General features: G+C 46.1%; 1 protein-coding gene across 1 annotated transcript in view; it reads left to right on the top strand.

The window, feature by feature from the left end:
* The window catches only part of SHISA5 (shisa family member 5), a 74,751-nt gene extending 54,761 nt beyond the window's left edge, over positions 1-19,990 (top strand). The window contains exons 4-6 of the mRNA XM_045024344.1: positions 10,483-10,598; positions 13,129-13,347; positions 16,587-19,990. Of these exons, the coding sequence (XP_044880279.1) occupies positions 10,483-10,598; positions 13,129-13,347; positions 16,587-16,666 (415 nt within the window). The 3' untranslated portion in view covers positions 16,667-19,990. The remainder of the gene's footprint in view (positions 1-10,482; positions 10,599-13,128; positions 13,348-16,586) is intronic.
* The last annotated feature ends 245 nt before the right edge of the window (positions 19,991-20,235 follow it).

Raw genomic sequence — 20,235 nt, 5'->3', positions numbered from 1 at the left:
TCAATTTGGAGTGGGCAAATCTACTGTGGGGGCTGCTGTGATGCAAGTAGCCAAAGCAATCATTAAGCTGCTGCTACGAAAGGTAGTGACTCTGGGAAATGTGCAGGTCATAGTGGATGGCTTTGCTGCAATGGGATTCCCTAACTGTGGTGGGGCGATAGATGGAACCCATATCCCTATCTTGGCACCGGAGCACCAGGGCACCCACTACATAAACCGCAAGGGGTACTTTTCAATGGTGCTGCAAGCACTGGTGGATCACAAGGGACGTTTCACCCACGTGGGATGGCCGGGAAGGGTTCATGACGCTCATGTCTTCAGGAACACTACTCTGTTTAAACGGCTGCAGCAAGGGAATTACTTCCCAGACCCGAAAATAACTGTTGGGGATGTTGAAATGCCTGTAGTTATCCTGGGGGACCCAGTCTACCCCTTGATGCCATGGCTCATGAAGCCATACACAGGCAGCCTGGACAGTAGTCAGGAGCTGTTCAATTACAGGCTGAGCAAGTGCAGAATGGTGGTAGAATGTGCATTTGGCCGTTTAAAGGTGCGCTGGCGCACATTACTGACTCGCTCAGACTCAGCCAAACCAATGTTCCCATTGTTAATGCTGCTTGCTGTGTGCTCCACAATCTCTGAGAGAGTAAGGGGGAGACCTTTATGGCGGGGTGGGAGGCTGAGGCAAAACATCTGGCCGCTGATTACACGCAGCCAGACACCAGGGCGATTAGAAGAGCACACCAGGAAGCGGTGCACATTAGAGAAGCTTTGAAAACCAGTTTCATCACTGGCCAGGGTACAGTCTGACTGTTGTGTTTGTTTCTCCTTGATGAAACCCACCACCCCTTGATTGACTCATTCCCTGTAAGCCACCCCCCCCCCTTCGAACACAGCTTGCTTTCTAAGGAAATAAAGTCACTCTTGTTTAAAAATCATGTATTCTTTATTACTTAATTATAAAAAGAGGGAGAGAACTGACAAGGTAGCCGAGGTGGGGTTTGGGAGGAGGATAGGAGGGAAGGAAAAGGTCACTAAAAAAATTTCATAATGACAGCCTTTTGGTTGGGCTGTCCACTGGGGTGGAGTGGGTGGGTGCACGGAGCCTACCCCCACGCGTTCTTACTCATCTGGTGGGTGAGGAGGCTAAGGAACATGGTGAGGGGGGAGGGTGGTTATACAGGGGCTGCAGCAGCACTCTAAGATTCTGCTGCCATTCCTGAAGCTCCACCATACGCCGGAGCATGTCAGTTTGATCACGCAGCAGCCCCAGCGTTGCATCCCGCCACCGCTGATCTTCCTGCCGCCACCTCTCATCTCGAGCGTCCCTCCTGTCCTCACGTTCGTCCCTCCTGTCCTCACGTTCGTCCCTCCTGTCCTCACGTTCGTCCCTCCTGTCCTCACGTTCGTCCCTCCTGTCCTCACGGTCACTGGCATCTTTCCTATACTTTGATACCACGTTCTTCCACTCATTCAGATGAGCTCTTTTTTTTGCGGGTCACTTCCATGATTTCCGAGAACATTTCGTCTCACGTCTTTTTTTTCCGCCGCCTTATCTGAGATAGCCTTCGGGACGGAGTAGGGAGGCTTGAAAAATTTGCAGCTGCATGAGGGAGGGGAAAAAAGGGAGAGAAGTATTTAAAAAGATACATTTTACAGAACAATGGTCATACTCTTTCACGGTGAACAACACTATTCACCTTACATAGCACATATGATTTCACTACAAGGTTGCATTTTGCATCTTAATATTGAGTGCCTGCGGCTCTGGTTTTAGAGATCTCACAGACGCAGGTCTGGGCAGCAGAATTCGGCTTGCATGCGGCCCTGGTAAGCCATTGTCTTTCGTCTTCTGCAGGCTTCATCTATCCAGCGCCCTCCTTTCCCAAATAGCAAGCAAAGCCCGTTGAGTGCTGCTTCTTTCCTGTTAACGTGCAGCAGCAGAAACCACCCCCCACATCCAATTCTCTGGGATGATCGCTTTACCCCTCCCTCCACCGCGTGGCTGGTATCATGGAAGATCACAGCTAAACACCCCCGTCGCCCCCTGTCCCCCTAAACCGCCTGGCTGGTAGCAGGAAAGATCCCTGCTAGCCAAACGCGAAAAAGCTCAGCGCCAATCACCCGCCCCTCTTCCCCCTGCTTAACTACCTGCAGGGAAGGATTTCTTTTAAGCCACAGGCAAACAGCCCAGCAGGAATGGCCATCTCTGTCCCCTTCATTAAATTCCTGAATTTCAACCAGGTTACCATGAACGCTATCACTCTCCTGAGGATAACACAGCAAGATAAAGAACGGATGTTGCTTGAATGCCAGCAAACACCGGGACCATACGCAGCTAGGCTTTGTCATGCAATGATACCAGATTATTTGCTACATGCATGGCGTGGTCAAGTGTCCTACCATAGAGGATGGAATAAAGCTGCCCTGCCCAGAAACCTTCTGCAAAGGCTTTTGGAGTACCTCCAGGAGAGCTTCATGGAGATGTCCCTGGAGGATTTCCGCTCCATCCCCAGACATGTTAACAGACTTTTCCAGCAACTGTACTGGCTGCGAATGCATCCCAAGTCCTCAGGGCAAATTAATAATTAAAAACCATGTTTTATATTTACAAAGGTACACTCACCAGAGGTCCCTTCCATGGCTTCATTGTTTGGGATAGTGGCTTGGGAGGGCAATTCCGTCAGGGTGAGAAAAAAATCCTGGCTGTTGGGGAGAATGGAGTGCTGTGTGCTCTCTGCAAGCTCGTCCTCCTCTTTCTCCTCCTCATCTTCTCCGTCCGCAGAATCCTCAGCCATGGCTGCGATTACCACCCCCACCTCGGAATCCATGGACAGGGGTGGGGTAGTGGTGGCGGATCCCCCTAGAATTGCATGCAGCTCAGCGTAGAAGCGGCATGTTTTCGGCCCTGCCCTGGACCTTCCGTTTGCTTCTTTGGTTTTCTGGTAGGCTTGTCTGAGCTCCTTAACTTTCACACGGCACTGTATTCAGTCTCTGGTGTGGCCTCTCTGCATCATGGCCTTGGAAATTTTTTCAAATGTTTTTTCATTTCGTCTTTTGGAACGGAGTTCTGTTAGCACGGAATCCTCTCCCCATAGAGCGATCAGATCCAGTACCTCCCGTGCAGTCCATGCTGGAGCTCTTTTTCGATTCTCCAGAGACTACATTGTTACCTGTGCTGATGAGCTCTGCGTGGTCACCTGTGCTGGTGAGCTCTCCACGCTGGCCAAACAGGAAATGAAATTCAAAAGTTCGTGGGGCTTTTCCTGTCTACCTGGCCAGTGCTTCCGAGTTCAGATGGCTTTCCAGAGCGGTCACAATGGTGCACTGTGGGATACCGCCCGGAGGCCAATACCATCGAATTGCGGCCACACTAACCCTAATCCAACTTGTCAATACCGATTTGAGCGCTACTCCCCTCGTCGGGGAGGAGTACAGAAATCGGTTTTAAGAGCCCTTTATATTGATATAAAGGGCTTCGTTGTGTGGACGAGTACAGGTTTAAATCGGTTAAACGCTGCTAAATTCGGTATAAACGCATAGTGTAGACCAGGCCTAAACCTCTGTGACTAATGAATTTAACATAATGTCTATTTCAGTGAGTTAAATATGTAGTAATCTGGAATGATTACTTTATGAAGGCTTAAGAGCACATTTAAAATATAAAATTAGCTTAGAAATACTGATTAAGAAAATGTAAAACAAAGAAGAGCTGCATCATATATTCCATAATATTTAATGTTGTATTCAGCAAGACAGCTGACTCGCCCTTACTACAAAGTTTTTGCAAATAAATGTCTGACAAACTTCAGGGCATATCAAAAAACCTGTGACTGACATTTTTTATTCCCAAGTTTAGTGCTTTTAATTACCGTATTTATCGGCGTATAACACGCACAGGCGTATAACACGCACCTTCATTTTAAGGGGGAAATTTCAGGACAAAAACTTAAATTTCAAATAAAGGACTTTGAACTCCCCTACCCTCTCTCCAACACCCCCTCCCTGCCCCCTTACCGCGCTGCCTGGACGTGGCCGGGCCAGGACAGGAGTCACGCGGCCGGAGGATGCAGCGGGAGCCCAGCGGCCGGAGCCAGGTGGCTGGCCGGGTGGAGCCAGGGAGGGCTGCGGCCAGAGCTGGAGCTGGGCAGCCGGGGCCGCCGCCACGCGCTGCCGGAGCCCGGCCTCCTGGCAAAACAGCAGGGGCGGCTGGAGCCACGGGGCCAGGCCGGGCTGGAGGTGGGGGGCCGTGTCCAGAGCCGAGCATCCCGGTAGGTGGGGGCACGGCAGGGCCGGGGGGGGGGGGGTGCGGCCGGAGCCGGGCGGCCGGGGAGGGGTTGGGGGGGGTCGGGGACGCGGGGCCGTGCCGCAGCCGGTGAGGGTCGGGCGGGGACCGGGACGCGGGGGGGCAGGGCCGCGCGAACGCGGGGACGCGGCCAGGGAGGGTCGGGGGGGGACCCGGGGACTGGGGGGGGCCAGGCAGGGCCGCGGGGGGGGGGGATGCGGCCAGGGAGGGTCGGGCGGGGACCCGGGGGGGCGGGTGGCCGGGCAGGGTCGCGGCCGGGAACGCGGGGGGGGGGGTGGGGACGCGGCCAGGGAGGCCGATGAGGGTCGGGCGGGGACCCGGGGCCGGGCAGGGCCGCGAACGCGGGGCCGGGAACGCGGGGGGGGGCGGAGGCCGCGGCCAGGGCGGGGCGGGCGGCGAGGCGGGACCCGGGGACAGGCCGGGCAGGGCCGCGGCCGGGAACGCGGGGGGGGGGGGGGGGGGGGGGAGGGGGGGGACGCGGCCAGGGAGGCCGCTGAGGGTCGGGCGGGGACCCGGGGCCGGGGGGGGGGCCGGGCAGGGCCGCGAACGCGGGGCCGGGAACGCGGGGGGGGGAGGACGCGGCCAGGGAGGCCGCTGAGGGTCGGGCGGGGACCCGGGGCCGGGGGGGGGCCGGGCAGGGCCGCGAACGCGGGGCCGGGAACGCGGGGGGGGGGGAGGACGCGGCCAGGGAGGCCGGTGAGGGTCGGGCGGGGACCCGGGGACCCTATTGGAGGTTACTGTCATAGCTCCCAAGGTTATATCGGCGTATAACACGCACACATCATTTGCCCCCTATTTTCAGGGGAAAAAAGTGCGTGTTATACGCCGATAAATACGGTAGGTACCTTCTGCATGTCCATTCTGCATGAGGAAGAGGGTACAGGGGTCTCTGCAGGGAACTGTGACTCTCTGCCACCGTGAGGCGGGCCGGCGTCTTGTTATTCTTTCTGCCTTGTCCCTCCACCCCTGCCTCCACCAGGCTGCAAGCTCAGGCTGCCGTTGGGCATAGGGGCACCAGTTTAATAATACTGCATTGGGCCCCGTAAATCCTAAGGACGGCCCTGGGGGCGCGAAAAAGTGGTGCCCTGGCTCTCCAGGGAGGAGCCACCTTTCAGAGGCACCGGAGAGCCAGAGCGTTGGTGGCGAACCCCAGCCATGGGGGAGCTGGCGCAGTGCAGGGGGGCAGGAGCCCTGCAAAGGCTGCAGCAGCCGTGCCCCCCGCCCCTCCTGCCCAGGCTACGGCCTGGTGCCCCCCCGGGGGGCTCCTGCAGCTGCAGCAGATGCATGTGGGCAGAGGCCCCCATGCACCCCCCAGCTACCCCCTCGTCATGCTCGGGCTCTGCGGCTCCCAGGCACTTGAGCCGCCGCCGGGTGCAGGGCCCTGAGCCTGCTCTGGGAGGGGCAGCAGCGGCAGCTCACACTCCCGGGAGCCGCAGAGCCTGAGCATGGTGAGGGGGGAGCCGGGGGGGCACACAGGGGCCTCTGCCCACATGCATCTGCTGCAGGAGCCCCCAGAAGGCAGCTCCTCCCTGCCGAGCTGCTGCAGCGGCCCAAGTCTGGCAAAGCCAGTGAGTGGACTCGGGGCGGGAGCTGCCGGGATGAAGATGGCTCACGGGGGGGCTGTGCACCCTCCAGGGCAGTTCAGGGGGTGGGGAAGGGGGAACCTGGTTTGGGGAGCAGCCCCTGGACAGGCTGGCCCCTGGGGTCTATAAAGGCTCATTGGGATTTGCCCCTCAATGAACCGATGTTACGGGGGGGGGGGAGTGCAAGGTGGAAGTTTCACCTAGGGTACAAAATATACTTGCACGGGCCCTGGGTATACCACACTTTGTGATGGGCATGTGTAGGACCAATGGATCTTGAAAGATGTATTGTGGAATGTATTGATTATCATAGCGGTGGAGAGGTGTCTGCAGGTTTTGCCTCTGATCTTCTGGCAGGGTCTAGTGCCACTTTGATTTGGTGGGCCCTGAACTGTGAGGAGCTTGCTTCTGATGATGAGCATGGCAAGATTGGGGGTTGTTCAAAGGCCAGTGGAGGGGGTATGGGAAAGATCTCTTTCAGGATGTGGTCCCCATTGAGTATGGGTCGTAATTATGTAATGATACCCCATATGGGTTGCAAAGTGGGGTGGTAGGTGACAGCTAGGGGTGTGTGATCAGGTTTTTTTTTTTCTGTATTGAAACATGTTCTCTGAATATTTGGGTGTTCCATTCCAGGATGCAGTCTCTACTCTGGTGGAGTATCCTTCTTTGGTGAAGGCAGTTTTAAGTGTGTTAAGGTGTATATCCTAGAGCTTCTTTTCTGTGTGCCTGGCTATAGATGAGATTTCTTTGTGTGCCTGGAGTTGTTGCTGGATTTGTGAAAGTACATGTAAGGTTCCATTATTGAAGCTGCTTGTGGTGTCCAGGAAGTTGATGCTAGTGTAGCAGTGTTCTAGAGAGAATTTAATGGTTGAGTGGTGGTTGTTGAAGTTGTGGTGGAAATCTGTTAAGGAGTTTAGGTTGTCTGATGATGAAAATATCATCAACATATCTCAGGTATGACATTGGGTTTGTGATGCATTTTTGTTAAATAGTTATTCGTCAAGGGGTCCATGAAGAGGCTGGTATATTGGGGAGCCGTTCTATTGCTGATGGCTTTTCCCAGGGTTTGGACAAAGTGTTTGTTGAATGTAAAATTATGGGTGAGGATGAACTGGATGAGTTTGGCAATGTATTTCAGGTGGATATCTGAGTGTTGTCCATTGTCTTGTAGATATTTAAGGCAGGCAGTGATGCTGTCGTTGTGAAGGATGTTGGTGTATAGGCAGGTGATATCCATGGTGGCAAGACTGTTAATCTGAGGGAGGTTGTTGATGTTAGTTGTGTTTTTGGAGGAAACTGGCCCTTTGTGTGGGGAATGGTTTGAAGGTGGTTTCTAGGAGTCCCAAAATGTATGAATACATATTTTTTTTCAGTGTTTTGTATGCATGACTTCTGTCTGGAATGTCTACCAAAGGCTTGATAACGCTGAGAAAAGTGATCCTACTTAATATGGGGGAAAGAGTTGCTCCCAACAAAACACTTTGACAGAAATAGCTTAAGTCCTGTGTTGTTGTTTGGCTGATTATTATTAGCGCACCTTCTGTTACGCAGTTACCTAAGTGACCAGGATGCTACAGCTAACAGTCTGTCAAAAAATTGGACAAAATGTTTATTACCTAGTTATTTGTCAATAGAACTTTGTGAACTGGCTAGTTGATCAAGGAAACTAACTTCAACTTAGTCGTCACAAACAGAGCACATAGCAAACCAGTGTTTTATAAAAACAAATGTAATTTCCTTTTACAGTTAAGAGAAGCAACCATACAAGAGTTTGTCACTTTTTTTTCCTCCTTGGATTGGTCTGAGATACTACAATGTTAAGTTCAGTACAAGAATAGGCATATAAAAAGGAATCAAGATATTGGGGGCAATCACGGGCAGGCTGCAACTTAGACCTTGTCTTCAACACTAAAAAGGTGTGCTTTTCATGTGTTGTTTTTTTTTAACTTCATGGTAACCAATACAGATGAGCTATCATGAGGTACAAACACTGTTAAGACCTGGCCACTTCAGTTTTACCATGAGGTCAACTTGTTGAGATCAACCTATGGAGGAAATATGGAACTGTTTACCTTATGATTAAACTGAAGTGTCTGGTCTTTACTGTGGTTTATTCATGTTAGTTACCCTGAGGTAAAAAACACACACCCTTTTTTAGCAGTGAAGACAAGGCCTTAGTTTAAGTACTATAATATGACGGTTTGGTGGGCAATGCAGCTGAACTGTGAGTTATTTCTATATCACAATGCTGGTAAGAAAGGCCATTGTAAGTCATATAAGCAAAGAGGACAACTAGACACCAGGGCATAATTTCGTCAGTCAAGTCAATCTGTAAAATAAGAGCCAGAAATGTCTTTATTTTAAAATGTTAGTTTCTTAAAAACACAAAACATGTAGCAAGACCATATGTGAAGTACTTAAATTTTCTTGTGCTGTGATTTGTGTGACTACTTCTGTATGTGCACAAACAAAATTATTCTCGTATATGAATCTTTGTGCACTTGCCTCCTTTCCCTCTTGTTCCTTTGAGTATGTGCTTAAAGTACCTTGTAATGCAGGGGTCCCCAACGTGGTGCCCGCGGGCACATCTAAATGCTCCCACGTCCTGGCCGGCGGTGGAGCATCCGCCGAAATGCTGCCTAATTTCTGCAGCGTTTTGGCGGCGACACCTCTTGATGACGTCGCTTGTCGGCGGCAAGTGGCATCATCGAGAGGTGTCGCCGCCGAAATGCCGCAGAAATTCGGCGGCGACACCTCTCGATGACGCCACTTGCCGCCGACAAACGACGTCATCGAGAGGCGTCGCCGCTGAAATGCTGCAGAAAGTCGACGGCATTTCGGCGGGTGCTCCAACGCCGCCATGGTCCTTCGTCTGGCGCCCGCCAGACGAAAAGGATAGGGACCACTGTTGTAATGGGTCTGTGTGGCCTAGTCTTAATTTGCACTGGCCCTTCACTTAATAAATAACAGTACAGAGCCTGTACTTTTAATTTCACTAATGTTTATTGGCTGCCAGCCTATTAGGCTACTGGAAAACTGAGACATGAGGCCTCAGGAATTGATAATAGGAGCACAGAGCCTCTCAAATTCAGGTCAGTCATTCAATTTGCCTGGGTTGTTAGTAGTGAAAACTAATCACCATCTGATAGCTATTCAGTTGCCAATGTGAAAATGGTTGTAGGCATACCTATGTTTTATTTAAAACTGTGATAGGAAACAAGACAGGAAGAAGTCTGGGAAATACTTTAGGCAGAAGCTCAGCAATGAAGCAGAGGGCAGGATAATTCTAAACATAATCTTGTGTTCCTTATTAAAGTTCATTGTTCAAAGAAAGTGATTTCCTGTGATTGTTTTTTACCATTGTTGGATGATTATGTGCCAGAATTTCATTCATTTTGGACTAGCATAAAGAAGAAATATAAATGCCAAATTTAACTGTCCACAAGATTTTCAATCTAAGTCCGCAGAATAGCCTGAATGGAAGAAGTGCTTCATTAGATTTCAAATCACAGAAAACAATAGCAGATCGGCTAAATGCATACATTTGAGCTACTTTATAATTAAAGCATAAAAAGCCTTTGCTTGAACAACCCAGGCATTGTGATTTATGTATCAGTAAAGAAGACTACATAGGAAGTCTAAACAATGGTCTTTCAGAAAAGCTTGAGGATCTGGAATGGCAGTAAAAAGGTCTGCAGAAAATGGGAGACATCCACTAAGTATCTAACTCTCTCTAGACTGAAAAGGTAAATAATCAGGGGTAATAAAAAAGAGTTCTGAGACCTAACACCATGTACTGTCTCCTTGGTTTGGTACTACTGAAAAAAAGAAAATGCCAAAGCAATTCTTGGTTTGCCTATGTTGAGACTGCCAACAAGGGTGCTATCTGTGATGAGTATTCCTGTCTCTCAGAAATTGCACTAAGACCAGATCTTCTAATGCAAACTACTGAGTGTAGTTGGATGGTGTAATAACTTCAGGTTGCATCCAAACTGCACAAGATCCTGATCTGGCAAGACCTGCAAAACACAGGGTCTAAAACCATTGTCTGCAATCACCAAGAGGTCTGTGAAGACTTTTTGGAGTGGGAGAAGGCTTGGAAAAAACAAACAGAACACCTGGATTCTCACTGATTCAAGCATTCCATGTTTAATGGGGAATCCACAATTTTATTAATGAAAAAAGTGGTCTTGCGCTTCTGAACATTTGAGAACCACTGCCCAAAAATACAAAATGTGACTTAAATGAGTTTGAAGCTTTATATCTCTGGTCTTGAAAGTACACACACACACAACCACATCACAATAGAAAAGATTAAACTATCCATGTTAGGGTTCAATCATGCAAAACATTTAATGCTTCCTAGGAGGTGCTGAGCAGCTTCCTGTTTGCATTGTCTTTCAGTAGATTTGAGTTCACTCAGGACTGGACCCTTAAAAAGCTGTTTACTGTTCAAATATGTGATAGTGAACAATAAATGGTAATAAGATTCCTAAGCGTTTTTCCATAGCTAAAGAATGTTATTGTAGGGGTGTGGTAACACAGCTGCACAAAAAACAGTGTGACTTTCAAGTGCCTCTTCTTTTTCAGTTTTGGGACCTTTATTGCTATAGGGGTCACCCTCTTCGTGGTGTTCGTAGTCACTGTCATTCTGTGCTTCACCTGTTCATGCTGCTGCTTGTATGAAACGTGTCGGAGGCCACGGCGTGAGTATTTGTTTACAGTTTTGTTAACTTTTATCTCTTTTCAGTGAAGTTTTGTTTTTAGTAAATAGCATCATTGTCAAACTAGTACAACTCCTCCCCTCCCCGTCCTTCCCACACACCATTCAAATGTTTTTTCTTTAGTGAGCAAAAGTTGGAATAATTGATTCCTTTAAAAATTCCTCCCTATGGCAGTCTTCGCAAGAGAGTGGCCATGGGAAATATACCAAGGTCCAAACAGTGCAACAGTGACTGTGGTTGCAATTACTGAAAGGTCATCAGTGCCAGAAGATTAAACAAATCTTCAGAGAATGAGAACTACTACTTCTCCATCTCATGCTACCTTAAAACATCTTGATGATCTGTCTTTTGGATTATCACTGAAGAACAGATTATCTAAATAATTTCCTGAGCTAGCCATGTTAGGTCAATTAAAACAGGAAATTTTTGTTAATGGACAAGCTGTGTTGTGTTGACTGTGACTCAAAGTATACTGTACCACTTTATAAGTCTTAACTCCTAATTATCTATCTAAACATCCCACTAGAATCCAGTTTGAAATGGGAATTATTTTAATAATTTTCCAGAACCTAAACTTTTAAAAACTAGAATGGCATGAAGTCAAAAGAATGTTTGGAATGTCTGTATTTATATTGAAAATCTACTATTTTAAATACATCTATTTTATCTATTAAAAGAAGAAACCCACACTTGGACCAACATATCTCAAACTACTAGTATTATTGACCACCTAGACAAGGGAACATTTTAATTAGAAATCTATTTTATATTTAGTTTTAACTACATTAACAAGACCACTTTAAAATTGTTACCTGATTCCAGCCCAGCTACAGTGCTGCTTATCAAAAACTTGAATGTTTGCAGGGTATGAGGATAAAGTGGACTAAAAGTAGGTATGGTGGACCAAATCCTATGCTTAAAAAGGTCTCGAGTGGTATCCATGCTTCTGAAGTGGGGAGGGAGGTAAAACAGGAAACAAAATGGTTGTAGTTGCTCAATTTAAAAAACAAACATGCCATTTAACTGTTGGCTATAGAGAGGAATATGTTTTACTGTGTGTAACAGGTCAGTCTCATAGTACGCTGGCCTAGTGGTCAGGCGGTGACTTCACAGTTCTCCTCTCTCCACTCATTCTAGATGGAGCTCTGTTGGGTTGTATATGGCAGGTATCTCCCTCCTATGCATCCCTTCTTATACACCTTAGGATTCTGTCATGACAGAAAGGAGGGGAAGTAGAAGACGGGGGACCCAGGCCCTCCCATTCCACTGGGTTCTGATCCAGGGCTGTAAAGGGGTGTACAGTGTTCTAGACCACTCTTTATGCCATCCTAAGTTACAGTTCACCTGAGTCACTCCCTACCAGACTGTGGGTCTTCTGTTTGGAGCATGGTCACAGTCTTTGCAGTATCAGCGTAGTTCTGCTGTGGGGACAACATCCCGTCCTTCAGGTCCTCTCTTGGTTTCCACAGTGGCCTTACCAATACTGTGGTGATGCTTCCCACAGCTCCTGGTACAGCCTGTAACTCCTTTCCTGCTGCCCATGAACTACCCAGGGCCCTTTTAACTGTCCCTCCACCTGGACCATGCCTTGCACCTGCTGAGGGGCAGGGTCTCTCTGGCCCAGTACTGCCCTGTGCCTTGCTATGTTTTAGCATGTGGCCTGTAAACACCATCACACAGGGTTTATGAAGTAGATGGTAAAGCTACAAGGCCAATATAAAGGGGTGGTAAGTGGCACAGTAGAGAATTAAGTCAAGTACCCTTCTTTAAGATAAATTGGGAGACAATTAATTAATGGAGTAATTGGCATATCAGGTAACAAAAGCTGTGAAAATAAGTGGCTATTCAGCCAATATGCTGAGTAACAGATCTGTCTAACAAGGATCAAATGTTGTTAGTGTTAACCTATGCCAGGAAATTAGTAACAAACATGAACCAGGCTACAAATCCCAGAGGAAAATATGCTAGCATGCATTGAAGAAACAGATTTTAAAAAATAAAATAAAAAGTCTAATAAAGTACAATAGGAACCAGTGGAAAACAATGCTCATACATGGAATTAAAAACTATCTGCCTAAAGAGAATCTAGTTAATTTTTGTTACTTTCTCTGCCTTAAAGTCATATGATTGGATGATGATGATCTGTTTTACAGAGGATTGTGAGTAACTTCTCAGATGAGCTGTAGAGTCAGACTATTTTTTCAGGCTCCTTTGTGGAGTAAAAGGAGGAGGTAAATTAACCATTGTCCTGGCTCATGATGGCCCCACTCCCATGGAAGTTGATGGAAGTTTAGTCATGGACTTAAAAGTGAGGGCCAGGGGTACTAGTCTCTGAATATGTTGGAGAACTCTGAACTGGGGTTTCTACGTGGTGTGAATTACAAACACAAACAGTGATTTCCCTTTTGGGAACAGGAAAGAACTTTCAAAATATTCCATATCTTCATTACTTCTTCTGGATGTCTGCTTGACGCATCAGTAGTAAATGCATCTTTCTTTTGTATGTTCATAGCTGTTGTGACCACCACAACTTCCACCACAGTGGTCCATGCACCATATCCCCAGCAGCCCAGGATACCACCTGGTTACCCAGTGGCACCCTATCAAGGATATCATCCTGTACCAGTCCAGCCACAACCTGGAATGCCAGCAGCATCCTACCCAACACAGTATCCTCCACCTTATCCAACTCAAGTTTCAGGACCACCAGCCTACCAGGAGACAATGGCAGGTAAGGCCATAGCAAGGAGGGCAAACCACAATTGAAGAGAAACATCATGTTTCTTCTTTCTTACACTAAGCACACTAGGAAGTCAAATGCATTTGTAACAAATCTGTGTTAATTATACACATGCAGGGCCAGTGCAAGGCACCCTAGGCGAAACTTCCACCTTGCGCCACTCCCTCCCAGCTAACCTTGCCCATCGCCCCCCCCCGTGGCAGCTAACCCCACCCACACCCGGGGAGCCCCCCCTCGCAGCAGCTACCCCCCCTTGAAAGCCCCCCTTCCGCGGCAGCTAACCCCGCCCGGGGAGGCCCCCTCCATGGCAGCTAACCCCGCCCCCCTCCACGGCAGCTAGCCCCCCCCAGGGAGCCCCCCTCCCCCGGCAGAAGCTAACCCCGCCCCCCTCCACGGCAGCTAACACCGCCCACCGAGGCAGCTAACCCTCCCAGGGAGCCTGCCCCAGCTTTCCTCCACTGAGCATGCCAGCACCGCTCTAATTCTCCTCCCCTCCCAGGCGTGCAGCACCAATTGGAGGAGAATTAGAGCAGGGGCTGTGTGCTCAGCGGAGGAGGCAGAGTGGAGGTGATCTGGGGCGGGGAGCGGTTCCCCTGCCCTTCCCCCCCCCCGTTACTGTGAGCGGCCCTCCCCCCACCCCAGCTCACCTCCACTCCACCTCCTCGCCTGAGTGGACTTTTAGGCACCCTCAACCACTAGGTGCCCTAGGTGGCCGCCTAGTTTGCCTAAATGGTTGCACCGGCCCTGTACACATGAGCACCACCACCAGTCTGTTTGCCCAGGCACCCTATCTGTTCATTTGTATTTATCCAAATGGGATTTGTAAGTAAAATGGATTAAAAATGTACCATTTGAATCCATTCTAAGGGCTTGTCTACACGACAAAATTAAATTCACCTAATTTGCAGCGGCATATAGCCACTTCAGTAAGTACGTTGCTTCTGTGTGTCTACGATTTGCTCCTTATGTTGGCGGTGCACGTCCTCACCAGGAGCACTTGCACAGACTGACCTGTCAGTGTGGGGCATTGTGGGATCGCTTCTGAAAGCCAGCAACAGTCAACGTAAGCAACGCTGTGTTTACAGTGACACTGTGTCAACCTAACTACATCGACTCTGCATCTCTCATGGAGGTGAAGTTAAGTTGGTGCAGTAGGCGAGTTACGTCAGTGGGAGGGAAATTTTAGTGTAGACACTTACAAAGGTTAATGTAAGCTGCCTTGTGTCAATAGTGTAAACCAAAGCTATAGCTCCATGTACTATATGCGTCTCTTGCCAGTCACCACTGTTAGGATCACTTACAAATGAAAAATTATACAGATGGCTTACAGAGGGGCTTCAGCTTGCTTGTAGTTTAGAGGACAGATGCTCATCTTGCAAAGTGCAATTAGGCTGAAAATTCACTATAAAATATCTGTGGACCTTCCAACTAGATGGAAAAACACTTTATGTAAGTATGGATATAGTTTCATATCCTGAGTAGCATGGAAAACAAGCACACTTAAACATGCATCTGATGAAGTGGGTATTCACCCACAAAAGCTTATGCGCCAATATTTCTGTTAGTCTATAAGGTGCCACAGGACTTTTTGTTGCTTCTTACAGATCCAGACTAACTTGGCTACCCTTCTGATACTTGACACTTAGTAGCTCTTTCAAAGTACAATATTTTTAATTCAGGATGCTCAGTAAATCAAATAATTAAAGAAAAACAGCAGAAACAAAAACATCAGGAAGTGTAGACAAAGGAGAAGAGAGAACTTGTGCTGGAACTTAGAATTGATTGGGCAGAGCTCTACAGAAAAGATGTTTCAGGTGACCGAATCAGCAAAAAGCAGATTCCTCTGTACCATTCACAATGAAGTTGAGAGGAGGCCAGTGCTTAAACAGAGGGAGCGATGAGTAGGAGGAGGAGAGAAGGATTGGGAACTAAAATTAGAGCCAAGGAGGAGGGTCTTGAAAACAGGGAAGGCAGCCTTGAACTGGATTGTAAAATACAAGTCCTTCCAGTGGAGATGAAAGATTGAGATGCTATGGTTGTGCTGCTTTGTACATAAGAGGAAGTGGGCAGCAGCACGGAGCACAAGTCGGGACTTGAGGAAGCTGTAACAAAGGAATTAGCATAATCATAGCAAGGGGAGATTACCTGAAAGATAATGTCATGCTCTATGATCATCATATCTCACAATAGCTGTGTTTCCCTGGAACAATTAAACTGTTCATATTAAGGATGAGTCTGAGTGCTTGAGACGGCTTACTCAGCAACTACCCCATTACTGTGGAAGCTGTTTCTGGAAAACATCAGAATTGCCATGAACCTCAGCACCTTCAGATAAAACAGAATGTCCACAGTGACATAACTTTATATAACACCAGCCAAAAAAGCTCCTGCTGACTGTGGGATGTAGGGGGAAAAAAATGTGAACTTAAATTAATTTGAAAAGCACTCAGCTAAAACAGTCATAAGCTCAAAGGAGATTGGATTAGACTGTAGAGGCAAATGAAAGGTCTGATTTGAGGCTACCTTTTTTTTTTTTTTTTTCTCCAAGAAAAGCACTTGTTTTTGAGGCTGAAGGAAGTTGAATAGACTTGCTGAAAATGTTATGCAATGAGAAAAATCAGTATCGGAAAAAATTAAATTACATAAAATGCTGATATTTTTGTCTCGGGTAGAAAGTTGGTAGGGTTTTTTACTTAAAAATCTTCTCGGCCTTCTGGCTGGGAAAGCATTATCTCAATTAGGAGAGCGTCTCCTCAGGAGGATATCCTGTTTCTCCACCCTCTGAGGAATATTGTTCAATCCTTTATCTTCTCATCCAGTGGCTTATTTTCGCTTACCTACATGACATTAACTTTTGCCTGTCTCAGTATGTGCACTGCTGCCCTCTAACAATGGAGTGTTGCACCTGGTTACTGATATTTGACATGCCACTCCCTAATGAGCTGCAGCCTACAGAGGAGGAAGATTTATTATTTAAGTCCTAACAATGTGCTCGATGCTGCAAAGAGAGACACACACAGCCTGCTCCAAAGAGCTTCCAGGCTCAGTTCTCCAAGTATGAATATTTCTCAAGTTATCGCTAGTAAATTATTTTCCAACACAACTAAAATGCAACCTAAGCTGAATTTTTGACTTATGCAATAGGAACTAGAGCTATCATTGAAAAGTAAGTATAGAATGAGAACATTAATATATGATACCTGTGTTTTGTTTTGTTTTGTTTTTTGCAGCTGGTGCTGGAGCGCCCTACCCAGTCAATCAACCCCCCTACAATCCTGCTTACATGGACCCTCAGAAGCCCATCTATTGAATGGATTTTCTGTTATGCCTCTGTGCATAACTTTTTTGTAAAGTATAACGTGCTGTTTACACCATACAGCTGTAGCACATTTTCTTAAAATGCAGCAGTCCCTCATCTCTCTGTAAAGAGAGAAATCTAAATCAGTAGCTTTTTAAAATACACTGAGCTCAGCAAGCAAAAGAATGTATCACTTGAAGTTCACTCCATACCTCAAGCAAATACAATAGGAGAACTTGTTCAAATTCCAGTGACAAAAGGGTGAAAAGGGAATAGTTCAGATATAAGAAGCATGGTAATATGTATTGTGCAATAATTTGAAGGGTATTCGAAAAGAATGATCAGAAATAAGTTAAACAGTCGTAAACATTCATCTGCATATTATTAAAATATAAACCTAATTGTCAGAAAACTTAAGTAAAATTTGATCTTCCTGTTTTCAAGTTAACATCATGAATTAAGCTACACTTAACTTAGTGATTTTAGAAGGGAAATTTCCTTTGCTGGAATATAATTGTCTTCAGAAAGGGATAGTGGAACATGTTCTAATAGCTTTTTTCCACACTGGTTGCATTTATTTTGTGCCCAACAGGCAGGAGGTTGATCTATTCCTTTCCGATTTTAAAGCTAAAAACATGTCAAGTCACTAGGTGTCTTTTCACTTCCTTTATTTAATTCTCTGTTATCCCTGGCAAAAAACAAACCAACCCTCCACTGTTCAATTAAACAAACATGTCAAAAAGCTGAAAACCTAAGAAAGCTGCATGAGAACTATTGGATGAGAATTTGTTTGCTTCATCATTGCAATTTTTTACTACGTTTTGATGATAGTGCAAAAAAAAATTCACCTTGATAGAACCATGCATTGTCCCCGTGATGAAAACACTGCTTCTCAAACTTGCAGAAGAGCAGTCTGACCCAGTGCTAAATCCTGCTCACTCACGTGTGCAGTAGCTAATTTTAAGCCAGCAAGATCAAGCCCTGGACATCCTGAGTGTGTTTTTACGCTAAGATAGGAACTTTATAAGGAAGATACTTCTTCCAATAAAATTAAATATTGACTTCAAAAATACTGGGGGGAAAAATCTCAACATGCTGTACAGCAAAGACCAAATCCTGCTATCCTCCCAATTTCCACTGAGTGTAATGGGAGTTTGGACTAAGTAAAGATGGCAGGATTTGGCCCCAGAGAGGCAAAGGAGCTTACGTTGGGGAGAATTGCACATGTACAGGGGAAAAAATTGTCTTATCATAAAAGTTTCGTGTTAAAATGTTGACTTTTATAACCCATTGTAATTGTGACCAGTCACAGCATTACTTTCGATTTTAAAGCTTGTATTTACCAAACTAGTCACGATTTTAGACACACTGCACAATCTGATTTTTAAAAACCCTCAACAACTCTTCTCTAAAATTGAAATAGGCTTTTATTGTCCAGTAATGAAGCTAATCAGTTAACTATTACTTCAGTGCAGCTGAACTGATGGAATATTATGACATTACTCTCATTCTGGTTTCATTTGTTTAGAGATGTTTACAAGCTGCTTGTTTTTGGGTCCTGTACTTGTGATAGGTTAAAATATATATATCAAGTTTGTTTGTACAGACATGATCTTGTCACAGATAGTGTTGTTTATCTTGCCTCTATCTGCGGAATGGCTGTGACTGAAACTAACTTTCAAAAACAGCTTTGTCCATACTTAACATAGTATCAGACAGTGGGAATAGAAATTGAAAGGCAGTCTATGCCTGGATTTTTCAACCTTTGTTTGAGATGGTCTTCAGGGAATTTCACAGTCTTTCAGCAGTTGTCCAGTATTCTGATTGGAGACCCTGTCTGCCTTGTTACATAGAACCAAGGGGAGCACTTGTGCTGTAACATTAAATGGGGCCATGAAACAGGCACAAAGGGGGATTGAGTTATATGGTGCATTTTCTTCCCTGTTTCACAACCAGAAGATGGGGTAGCACCTCACTGTAAATACTGCACTTTTGGAGCTGTGGGGGAACAGCTGGAGAGGAAGGGGGAGACAAGCTGAGGAGTTTCTGCTGTGGTATGTCCCCCTAGAAATCCCATATGTCTTATTTTCTGAAGTGTTTTCTGGCATAATTCCTTTTCTGTAGTTTCTACCTTGTGGGTGGCTGGACAATTAGGAGTGCAGAGGCACAGTAGAAGGGACCAAGATCATCACAGCAACCAGATTAGACAGCTGCCAAGGTAGAGGCAGAAAGAAAGGGGCAGCTATTCAGCACAGATGACCTGAGGTCCTCAGAGTTGGGGCTGGGATTTTCCATAGTTGTTTGGTTCTGTGTGATTACAAAGCTGTGGCCTCCTCATTTTTGTCCTTTCTTCTGCTTAAAGAGGTAACTCCATTGAGCTGTGGTACCAGTGTGCTACAGTTTTGAACATAACTATTCCTCCTGAGTTTTCACATTTAAGGGGAGAGCATGGCAGAAGGTGAACTTTGTGTGTAGGCATATACCCTGCCTATGTGACTTACAATCCACTAGCCCTGAGAAAATGGTCCATATAAGAAGGATCCATAGTAGAGATATTATGGACCAGATACTGTACAATGGACATTTAGGATAATTTCAGGATGGTGAGAGAGACCTGCTATCCCAGGAGAGGAGGATATTGTGATTTAGGGGTAGGATAGGAACTGCATGTGTGGTATCCTTTCCTCACTGTGTATATGTTAATGGGAGCTGTGTGTTAGTAATGAAGAATTGCTTCATGAATTAATTACTCCTGGAGCTGGACAGAGTGAAGGAGGAGGAAATGGGTGCAGATTTGTACATTTTCCTGTTTCATAGTGGAAGTACTTAACTCAGTTTCTCATTCTTAGTGTATAGTGAATATTAATCATAGCTAAAAGATTGACATTGGACCAAAATCTGTTGTTCCCATGTAATGCAGTGAATTCTGTTTCTATGTAACTCATGTAGTTATGTTAATGGTGGGTGTAATTAAGAGCAGAAATTGGCCCATGAACTCTCTTTTATGCATTGATAACATGTCAGTCAGAAGTAGCTTATACATTGCAAATGTAAAACTGATAGTGTTAAGGGAGAGGGGGAATGGAATTCATATTTTACATGTTTCAAAAGTTGTGTTTGTTTTTATAAACCCTAAGTGCCTTTATTTTGAAAAATCTAGTGATTTAAATACAGTAGAATATTGTTGTACTAATTTACCATATAATTCTTAGTTTTTTTCCTCAGTTATAACCTTGCTTTGTAAGTAGTTTGTAGTCATATGTGAGAAGTATTCAGAAGAACTGCAATAAAGTCTGTACATCTATTTATAATAAATGGAAATGTCTGAAGTATATAGTGTCCATTTTGTTTTCACATTACTTTGAAAGTTGTCACATTTAGAAGTATGCCTGTTTAGCTACATGTTGCTCCAGTGTGTTTGACAGTTCTAACATTTGTATTTCTAGTCATCTTGTATGGTGAATATATTGCTCATGGTTGCTACCACTTCAGACTTGTCTTTTAGACAAAAATGGGCATGGCAGGGGCAGGCCAAACTTCTCTGCTACCTTGACAATATTGTTCAAACCTAATCTAAAAGG

Source organism: Mauremys mutica, chromosome 7 (assembly GCF_020497125.1).
Source record: "Mauremys mutica isolate MM-2020 ecotype Southern chromosome 7, ASM2049712v1, whole genome shotgun sequence".
Taxonomy (NCBI): domain Eukaryota; kingdom Metazoa; phylum Chordata; order Testudines; family Geoemydidae; genus Mauremys; species Mauremys mutica.
Note: the sequence above shows the minus strand (reverse complement) of the source record. Positions and strands in the feature narration are given on the sequence as shown.